This window comes from Euprymna scolopes, chromosome 45, assembly GCF_053919585.1.
Source record: "Euprymna scolopes isolate OS-2025 chromosome 45, ASM5391958v1, whole genome shotgun sequence".
Classification (NCBI taxonomy): domain Eukaryota; kingdom Metazoa; phylum Mollusca; class Cephalopoda; order Sepiida; family Sepiolidae; genus Euprymna; species Euprymna scolopes.
In genome coordinates, this window is record NC_136526.1 from 36,114,191 (window position 1) to 36,125,701 (window position 11,511).

General features: G+C 34.2%; 1 protein-coding gene across 1 annotated transcript; it reads left to right on the forward strand.

Annotated features, from left to right (window-relative positions):
* The first annotated feature begins 2,473 nt into the window (after positions 1–2,473).
* Positions 2,474–8,080, forward strand: LOC145269435 (uncharacterized). Its single transcript, XM_080125112.1, has one exon. The coding sequence runs from the start codon at positions 2,682–2,684 to the stop codon at positions 3,510–3,512; it is 831 nt and encodes a 276-aa protein (XP_079981238.1). The 5' UTR covers positions 2,474–2,681; the 3' UTR covers positions 3,513–8,080.
* The last annotated feature ends 3,431 nt before the right edge of the window (positions 8,081–11,511 follow it).

The window sequence follows — 11,511 nt, forward strand, 5'->3', positions numbered from 1 at the left end:
GATTCAACGTCTCTATCCACTGCGCCATTCCAATTAAATAATATATAAAGTATAAACCTCTCTGGCAATTTTACAAAAATCTGTATTTTGGATTTTTCCATGTATGCTGAAACTTTCAATAGTGTTTTCAAGTAAAACAAAGCATGAAACGGTGTATGTAAAAAAGTAAAAGAAAAACAATATTTGAGGAAATTCTAGGTATATAAATGTTAATAAAAACAAAGTAGCAAGATCTGACGTTGTTTGTAATCAATCATTATGCAATTAGATATTTCATTTAATCGTGATGTCTTATTTACTCTGAGAATTTCCCAATAGATTTTTCATCTAAATTTACAAATATTCTCTCTTTAAAACGGACAATTTATGCATAACATAATTTGATGAAGAGTAAGTATTAATTCCCGCAATTATTTGTTTTTACTATTACTATCATTATCATTATTATTATTATTAATAATATTTTTTAATCCTTTCAGATGAGATTTCATATTTTGTGCATTCATTTCTTTGCCAACTGTCATCCTCATCTTAAAGGCCTGCAACCTAATAAGACAGAAACCATCACATGAACTAGTGTGGCTAAAGACAAATGGACGTTCTTTCCTAAAATCACCATTATTCCATCAGATGTTGCAATTGATTTTAAAAGATTTCAGTTTCCAATTAAATTTTGCCATGACAATAAATAAGTCCCAAGGAAAATTCTTGTTAGTGATTGGTCTAAACTTAGCGTCATCGCATAGGCAGTTTTGTGTGAAATGTTCACAATGTCTACATGTATTAGCACCAGAAGGTACATCAAATATTGTGGATCCAATCAGTCGAATAAAAAACCAATGCCATAAATACATTTGCATGCATTTAACTTATGTCACTTCAGATTTATATGCACTTCAGATCCCCGATTCCAAAATAAATTCTCACAAAGCAACTTATACTTCTATAATAGCACGTTATCATTAGATTTATATTTATCTAAACACTTTTAATTAATGATAATTTTAGGGCAGTTTAAGGATGGATCCAATCAGTCGAATAAAAAACCAATGCCATAAATACATTTGCATGCATTTAACTTATGTCACTTCAGATTTATATGCACTTCAGATTTATATGCACTTCAGATTTATATGCACTTCAGATTTATATGCACTTCAGATTTATATGCACTTCAGATTTATATGCACTTCAGATTTATATGCACTTCAGATTTATATGCACTTCAGATTTATATGCACTTCAGATTTATATGCACTTCAGATTTATATGCACTTCAGATTTATATGCACTTCAGATCCCCGATTCCAAAATAAATTCTCACAAAGCAACTTATACTTCTATAATAGCACGTTATCATTAGATTTATATTTATCTAAACACTTTTAATTAATGATAATTTTAGGGCAGTTTAAGGATGGATCCAATCAGTCGAATAAAAAACCAATGCCATAAATACATTTGCATGCATTTAACTTATGTCACTTCAGATTTATATGCACTTCAGATTTATATGCACTTCAGATTTATATGCACTTCAGATTTATATGCACTTCAGATTTATATGCACTTCAGATCCCCGATTCCAAAATAAATTCTCACAAAGCAACTTATACTTCTATAATATTAGATTATCATTAGATTTATATTTATCTAAATACTTTTAATTAATGATAATTTTAGGGCAGTTTAAGGATGGATTTCTTTCAGAAATACATACTTTTTATTGTGTATAATAAAATTTTCACTTGTTTTCATGTGTTTCGTCAAAACAATTCTGTTGAAAGATAGATTTACTTTTCGAAAATTACACGATCTGATTAATGACTACTTAAAAACCAACAGCTAGTTAGCAATTCAAAAAGAATATTTAATAAAATTTTTCTTACTAGGCATTTTTTTACATCTCCTTGGGCAACGCTGAGAAACAGGTCCTGCTAGTTTAAAATAAAATAATATGAAATACATCATTTCAGTGAGAGAGCAATATAAGTTAATTTTGAAATATGGAAGGATAGGTTAATTATTGATAAATAATTTATTTGAAGTAAATATTAATAAAAGACTAGTTATAGCTAGATAGAATTAATTAAAAATATGTACGAAATGTTTTCTAAAAATATAGATAAGTATTTCTGCATAAAATGAAGTATTTGTTTCGAAATTTAAATAAATTGTATATTATATGGTTGTTATTTTGTTTTACAGATAATAAGTTTGAAAAATACAACTTTTCGAACATTTAAATCACCGGTGATTTCTTAATAAAACAACTGGAAAATTGAAGACAAACGACAATTGAAATATTCAGAAATTTGTGGCCGGAAAAATATAATAATTTTTACGTTTTCTGAATAAATATACATTTGTAGTATATCTCGCATAAATACTGATTTATATTCCCAAATTTTTACATTTTTGTTAATACCATCATAATACAATCTTGTAGCAGATCATATATATATATATATATATATATATATATATATATAGTTTGGCTGTGTTAATATATATACGTAAATGTTTCTTTTAACCATGAAATCTTTGACTATGAAGTAATTCTTATTGTCTAAAATATAAAAATTAACACCGAAAAAATTATATTGTTGAATTTATATACAAACTACCCATTAGCGTCAGCAGTCTTAGTTTTCACAAGAGAAAATTAACCTCTGCTTAAAATGTCAAAGATGAAGCAACATGGGGAGACACAAATTGATGGGAATAAATTTCCTGTGAAAATGCAACCTGCACAGAAGCGATATACTTGTGAAATTTGCACCAAACCATTTTCGGGGAAAGGACATTTAGATCAACATATCCGAACACACACTGGCGAGAAACCATATTCTTGTGACGTTTGTGGGATTTCTTTTACACAAAAGTCAAACTTGAAAACGCATACGAGAATACATACTGGACAGAAGCCGTTTACTTGTGAAATATGCAACAAGTCGTTTTCAGAGAAAGCACATTTAAATAAACATCTCCGAACTCATACTGGAGAGAAGCCCTATCCTTGTAAAGTTTGTGGGACTTCTTTTACAGATAGTTCAATCTTAATAAGACATATGAGAATACACACTGGAGAAAAGCCATATGTTTGTGAAATATGCTGTAAATCCTTTTCTCAGATAGGTCCTTTACAAAAGCACATCCGAATTCACACAGGAGAGAAGCCATATTCTTGTGAAATTTGTGGGGCTTCTTTTATACAAAAGTCAACCTTGACGCTACATAATAGAACACACAGTGGGGAAAAGCCATATTCTTGTGAAGTATGCAGCAAATCGTTTCCAGACAGAGGACAATTAAATCTACATATTCGAACTCATACTGGGGAGAAGCCATACGTTTGTGAGGTTTGTGGGACTTGCTTTACACAGAACTCATCCTTGACAAGACATATAAGAACACACACTGGAGAAAAACCATTTTCTTGCGAGATATGTAATAAATCATTTTCTGACAAAGGGATTTTAAATAAACATATAAAAATACATAAGCCATAGTCGAACACACAAGATAAAATTAGTCTTGAAAAATCCAAAAAAGAGTACACGTTTCAGAAAAGTTACATGTTCATTATTCATTAAATTAAATTTTGAAACATGTAACAATTCATTTTCTGACAAATGGATTTTAAGAATACACAAACAGACACTAGATGAAATTAGTCTTGAAAAATAAAAAAAGAATACAGATTTGAAAAGTTTGTATATGCTTGTTCATTATTAAATGGAATTTTCTTGCAAAAAGAATTTAAAATACAGATCAGAATACACACGTGTGTAACAGCAAGTCCTGGGAACATCAACCTAAAGAACAGTTGGAAATGACTTATATACCATGTATTACGACCATGTAATCCCTACAGCCACCTACCTTAAAAATGCTGCTGTCAAACCTGACAGTTGTATGGAATAAGTCAGAGAGAGTGGCAATCTTGGTTGAAGTGAGTGTCCCTAATGATGGAGGTCTGAACAGAGCTGAAAGGGAGAAACAGACCAAATATCAAGGTCTCATATATGATATGAAAAGAAACTGGAATCTTAAAGAGGTATCAATCATTCCAGTTATTATAGGTGCCACAGGGTTTATGAAGAAGAACCTGAAGTCCTACCTAACTAATATTCCTGGTGAACCGAGTGCAAAAGAGATCCAGACAATTGCACTTAAGGGAACAGCAAGGATACTAAAAAGAGCTCTCGGTTAGTTTCAATAAAAAGCAGAGCAACGTTGGCAGCTGGTTCAGATACCTCTACCCAGCATTACAATCTTCAAAGAAAGAAATTAAAAAAAAAAAAAAAGAATCGAGCTATATTCGAGCACACACTAGAAATGAGCACTATTCTTGCAACATAATTGATTAATCATTTTTAGAAATGTCATGTGGCCATTACACTCGAATCATGTCAGTACATTTTAACCACTCAGATCTGCCTGTTGGTGTAGGTACAAACAAGGAAGGACATAAAAAAAATACACCTCAGCATTTTTGGAAGGTGAATGCGAAAAGCATTTATTCTAGTAATTTCTGACAGCGCACTTTACTGTGTTTCAAAATAAAACTTGCACGTCAAACATATCTGTCAAGACGCCCTTTCATGCATGTGTCTTTTTCATTGCCTACCTTTCCACATTTTCGACCATGCAGTGTATCAGTGTATCAGTGTATTACTCTCTCACTTCATATGAGTCAAAACACGTCCAATTGCTTCCTTTGTTCGCCCACGTTATCCATATTTCTGCTTTTTTTCTCCTTCCCCTGATGTCTGAGCATGCTCAACTTACATATGTACTAAGATAGCTGCTGCTGCTAATATTTTCGCTAGACAGCTGCTGCTGCTAATATTTTCGCTAGACAGCTGCTGCTGCTGCTAATATTTTCGCTAGACAGCTGCTGCTGCTGCTAATATTTTCGCTAGACAGCTGCTGCTGCTAATATTTTCGCTAGACAGCTGCTGCTGCTAATATTTTCGCTAGACAGCTGCTGCTGCTAATATTTTCGCTAGACAGCTGCTGCTGCTAATATTTTCCCTAGACAGCTGCTGCTGCTGCTAATATTTTCGCTCGACAGCTGCTGCTGCTAATATTTTCGCTAGACAGCTGCTGCTGCTAATATTTTCGCTAAACAGCTGCTGCTGCTAATATTTTCGCTAGACAGCTGCTGCTGCTAATATTTTCGCTAGACAGCTGCTGCTGCTAATATTTTCGCTAGACAGCTGCTGCTGCTAATATTTTCGCTAGACAGCTGCTGCTGCTAATATTTTCGCTAGATAGCTGCTGCTGCTAATATTTTCGCTAGACAGCTGCTGCTGCTAATATTTTCGCTAGGCAACTGCTGCTGCTGCTAATATTTTCGCTAGACTGCTGCTGATTTTTTCATTCATCAATGCTCTGTTACAATAAGAGTACACTTTTTCATTACAGAAAAGGTATGTAACTAAACATATCCAAAACCATACAGAAAGTAATGGAAGCGTGAGAATACTAAAAAGAGCTCTCTGTTGAATTCACTAAAAAGCAAGGCAGTGTTGGCAGCTGGTTTGGCTACTCCGTACCTAGCGTTACAATCTTCAAAGGAAGAAAATAAAAAAAATAAAAAATCAAGGTGTATTCTTGTAGGCTCTGTGAGATTTCTTTTATAAAAAAATTAGTTTTGAAAAGTTAAAACAGAATACACACTTGAAATAGGTTATATGCATTTAATTGTTTTAAAAAAGAATTTTACATCATCATGTCCAAACTCATGCCATCCCCAGTTTGAACAAACTGATAAGAAAATGAAAAAATAGAAGCAATATTGTTTTAAGGTTTGCACGACTTCTTTTACATATAATTCACTTGTGACAATATGGTTATTAAATATACAGTAGATTATTTTAGCAGAAAAGTGAATAGAGCAGACATCTCGGGAGAGAATCCATGTATAAGAACTTTGTAGTAATTCACATGGGAAAACACTGCAGAGAAGCCATACACTTGTAAAATCACATCGATTTTGTGTATACAGGCTCTTCAAATACTTTAGTTAAATTATCAGCAGCAAATGTTGTATTTTCACTATTCGAATAAACATTGCATAACTGATATGGACTTTGGAATTCCCTTCCGAGCTCCTGCTTCCCCAACTGTACTGACATGCAAACTCGCTTAGCAAAAAAATAACACCCCTTCACTATTTAGGTCTCTAAATATCGGAAAGTCTTCTACTCTAATAGTTTCTTCCCTCAAACTGCTAAAGTTTGGAATTCCCTTCCTGTTAACTGCTTCCCTGTATGCACTGACAGGCAGAAGTTTAGATGTAATCTAAAGTAACATCTTGCTTATCCTCTCTAAACAAAGTCCCAAATAGTAGCCCCCTTAAATCCAAGTTAGGCGTGAATGCGAAAAAAAAAATGCCATGGGTATCATTTGCGAACCATGGCTTGTGATACTAGGGGGTTTTTTGTGCAGGAATCAGGAAAAAGTCTATCAGTCACGGAGAGAATTACAGTGCATTTGATTTCAGGTACAACCATACATTAATCACTTATACGTTGATATGTCAATCTCAAAGAAAATGAGGGAAAATTCTCAGCAAACAACAAAACTACCAAAAATGGGGGTTATAGTTTCTAATGAAGGGAGTAGACCAGTCATGGTTCAACTGTGCAACTTCAATGCAGGAGAAACTGATTATTACTAAAACAAGTGAAGCATGGTTTCCCGTAAGTGCACAGTGAACCAGGAATAAAAAATGACTAAGTTCAGCATTTGCCCTACCCCCAATTTATCGCCAAAAGCCCCAGGGGACTTTAAATCCTGGTGAAAATGAACAAACGGTACAGTTTATTTAGTTTAAATTTGTGTTCTGCACCATGAAAAAAAAAGAAATGACTAAGTCTCTCGTTTGCCCCCCCCCGCCCCATTTATCCCCAAAAGTTCCCAAGGCCTTAACATATTTAAATTTGAGTTCAGCATCATGAAAAACTGCTAAATACACATACACAGAGAATTTTGGACAAATATGGTAAAATAATCCCCAAAATGGAGTGTTTTTATTAGCCCTAAAAGAGCCCCTGGGGTACACCCAAGAGTTATCGTGAAGTATAGACACACAAAATTATATAGAAATCAGTTAGTTACAAATATCTAAAGATTGTTATAAAAATCCAAGGCATCGATTTTTTTTAATAAGCACAAAAGTGTCAATTTTAGCCATTTTAACCTGAAAGAGACCCCTAGGTTGCAACTGGAGTTTTCCCTGAAAATCTGATGTGTTGCTTTTTTACTCATAGCATGTTTAATGTTTGTGCAAAATTGCAAAAAATTCCAAGGTGTAGTTACTGAGAAAAGTGCAGACACATGAACGAACATGGGTCAATTTACAGGTCCACGCTCCTTTTGTCGGGGGACCAATAAATAATATTTTAAAGTTAGCATAAAATAACATTTATATACGATGATAAGAAGATATGATCTTTGGTATCTATAGAACAGTCTTTATTGAATTTATAAACAAATTTAGTAATTATTATTTGGAAAAGTATTAGAATTTACATTAAAGATTTTCAGTAGTTGTCCAGAATTCAGTCTAATTAAAATACAAAAGTACTGAAAATCCTTTATGTATATACCTGACACGAAACGAAAATGTCATATTCCTAAAATCATGTAAATTGATAAATTATTTTTTTTTTATACATATAAATAAGTTTTTTTACTGTGTTTAGCGATCAATAGGAAATTCTAGCCATTACAAGCCTGATTTTGGTCTCTTTTACTGGAGTTGTAAAGAGGGAAGTTACCAGTGATGAATTTTAAAGTTGGTGGTGCAAGACATACCATCTTCAATTCCTAATAAAATTTTTTCTTAGTAAAAAAAACTACTTGATCAATTTATTTGAGAATATGACATTTTCGTTCCGTGGTGAATACGTACAGCATAAAGATTTTTCTGTAGTTTTTGTTTTTAATTAGGTTGGATTATTGACAAATAAAGAATGTTGTACAAGCTTTTATATAATGTATAAATATTTTTAGAATGAAAATTTATTTAAAAGTGAAATAAAGAAGACTTTATTAAAAGCAAATATTTTGCGGATTTTGTTTTTGATTTTGTATTTTTTTTCTCGTCTTTTTTTCAGTTTTTCATCCAGTGTAAATGGCTACGAGTGATAATAAAACATCAATGCTTAACTTCTGTACGCTTAACTTTAATGATTAAGTAATTAGATTAAAAGATAATTTCATAAAATAAACAGTTGGTTCTTTGATGGGACGGGGGCATGTTCAAGGTGAATGTTTCTGTTTGGAGCACAATTGAACTATGACACTTCGCTTTTAAATTTTAAATCAGACCATGATTCAAGATAATTCTATAGAATCAACAGATGCAGTGCGGTGTGGACTAAAATGTATTGTGAACTAGGTCACAACGGCACGCATATGACGCTTCCTGCCAGGTCTCCATAGCTGGAGCAGCCAATCGATTGATTTGGTTGAGGAATGGGTAATTTCGCCGATTTTGATGACAATAAGCACATTTGTAGACCGTCATTCAATTTCGCACAATGCTAGGTGTCCTTGCTAAGCAAATATAAATGTGTGTGTTTGTGTGATGCAGAAGATCAGTCCAACATCTTCACCATCGGTTTTAAATACAAACCAATAGTTGTTAGCCTATGTTTGACTCTCTTCAGCCTGTCAACCCTTTTGTTTCCATTTGAAACCGACAGTATCAATGTTGTTTCTGTAAACTTATGGGTCGGTCATTCGCGTGTGACCGACCTACGTGTTACATCAAATGTCCCGAAAACGGTCCGCTTATGAAGATCTGTCGATTAGACATCTTTTTGTCTAGATGAAGGGAAAAGCATACCTGAGATGTTTAGTCCAGCAGGTTCTTTCTTCTCCTAGGAAGACGTCTTGTTCCTTGAGGGTTCGACATGGTTGGACTCTTCATCTCTGGGCTCGCTTTGTTTGACTAAAGGCAGACATCAATACAAGCACAAACAACACCCGATACAATTGTAATAGATAAGATCTTAACTATTTTATTTTATAAAGTTTATACAATATATATTACAATATTAACCTGTAGATTATACAATTAACTTAACAGAATTGGCTGCTTAAAACTAACTTAACTTAACTAACCTTAACTAGTGCCGAGGAAGGGGGTACCTCCCTTCCTCTCTTTTATGGTGATACAAAAATATATATCTTACCTCACGCTGTCCGGTGACAGACGTATAGAGAGTGAGAAAAGAAAGGGAATTGTGGGATTGCATTCTGGTTGTTTATTTCTGTATATCCCTCCGTTTACCTGGCTATGCTGGGGAAGGGGGTTTAATAACCAACACAACTCGGGTACTAACATATAGTGCCACAGTTCTGATCTTCTGGAAAACATATGAATAAATATTACTCCCTTATTTTGGTATTTTCTTAACAATTGGGCACTAAGTCACTGTGGCTTGAACAATCGAAGCGACAAGAAATATGTTGAATATTTGCAATCTGTTTGAATATGGGTATCTCTCTGTTTCACTGCAATACTTATACCCCCACCCTTGTTGCTTGTCAACAAATATCAGGTCGATACAAAAGGTTTTGTTGGTTTGTAGAACAGGCATTTTAAACCATTTTAATTTATGTATTCATTTTTTGTGGACTGTTATCCTTATCTTCATAGTTGTTGCTGTTTCACTACGTTTTGACTAACTCATTCTGTGGCCTGCTTTGGGTAGGAGTGAAACCGCCATCTTCAGACAATGCTCACCTGGAAACGTAGAGACTGAACGCCACTATCAACTGCGCCACAGTTCCCGAAGCTAGCGGTTTCAGTTCTGCCCATGGCAGGCTGGGGGATTAGTTGGCCAGAGCGTGGTGAGACAACTACGGAAGGCATACAGGGATACAGTAACAAGACTCAACATTCCTATCCTGTCATAATTCACGACCTGAAGAAAGCCAGAGGATGATTTAGCCGAAACGTGGTGAAACGAAGATGAGGAAAACAGTCTGCATAAAAAGAATGAATACACAAATTATGAAGCCTCGTTTGAAAGGATTCCAAAACGTAAAAATGACATAATATAAAACATTGTAATTCATTTCATGCATATTCTTATTATGCAAACATATCACCATGATTGATTTATAACTTCTTTTCTTTAAGACTATTAAAGCATCAATCATATTTTTCTGCGAGATTCTCATTCATGTTGACCCGAAAACGACCTTTTTTAAGTCGACAGAAAGGGGGGGGAGGTATTTTTGTGTCAAGATAATGCTTGCCCTCACACAGTACAAATGACCAAAGAACTCCTAGAAGAGCTTGATTCATAAATATTGACCAATACTGCATATTATATATATATATATATATATATATATATATATATATATATATATATATATATATATATATAAAGGCAAATGTGGCACGTGCATTCTTGTATGTCTCGAAAAGGCTTTTTTCACTGACGGTCCCGGGGGGAGATTACTATCGCTTAGAACTGTTTATATACCCTCTAGATAATAATATATGATTTGGGAACGCGGGTCGCATCTAGATTTATTTACAGCGAGTTTTACAAAATTATTGCTATTTTGGCTTCTCACGTGTTGATTCGGCTTTTTCATATAAAAATCGAAACTAATTCAAAGCTAACACGCTGTTCTCGGCAATCGTGCCTGGGACGTAGCAATCAGCTTTAATGCGAGGAAAATTCCTTATATCAGACGATTGCTACTCAATTTGGACAATCTCCTTTTGATGGGGAGCTGGTTTCTCCCCAGCATCTTGAGGAAACAAAACAAGCCAAAGTTGAGTAAACAAAGCAAAAAATTAAAAAAAAAACCTGCCCCGCAGTAAATGTTAACACCGTTACTTCTATTTGACCTCATTAATGAGGTCAAATAGAAGTAACAGTGTTAACTTTATTGTGGGCACCTGTCAATTCAAATATCTTTCAGTTACTGTTTCTTGGTTGGCGAACGGTTAATGTTGCACGTTTTTTTTTTTGTTTCTTTTACACCATGCCTCAAGGCTCCGACTTTGATTCTTCCTACTTACCTACCAAAACGATTTTTTATTATTCTTTTGTTTTGATTTACCCAAAACCAAACACCCCCCCAAACACCCGGGCAATGCCGGGTACCTCCTGCATCTTATCCTGACGTAGCTGTTGTCGATGATTACAAAACCATTTAGATGGTCTTAGCTTAATATCATGAGAGGAGATTGAATATGAGTTAGATTCATATTTCACATCAAAACCTAAAAAAAAAAAACATGTTACAAGCAACGCATTTATAAGCTCGTTTACAAATGAAATCAATGTAACGTAGCCCACATTTATACACGGGACCCAACGCATTGTAGTGGGGTGTGTCGCGGGGTGCATGAGATAGGTAGTGGATCGCCTCCCTTTCTTTTGTAACGACATTTATTTCTTCCTTTTCCCGCCACACGTGACTTCTCTTTATGGCTTTGACGCCATCTACGTCTTTAACATG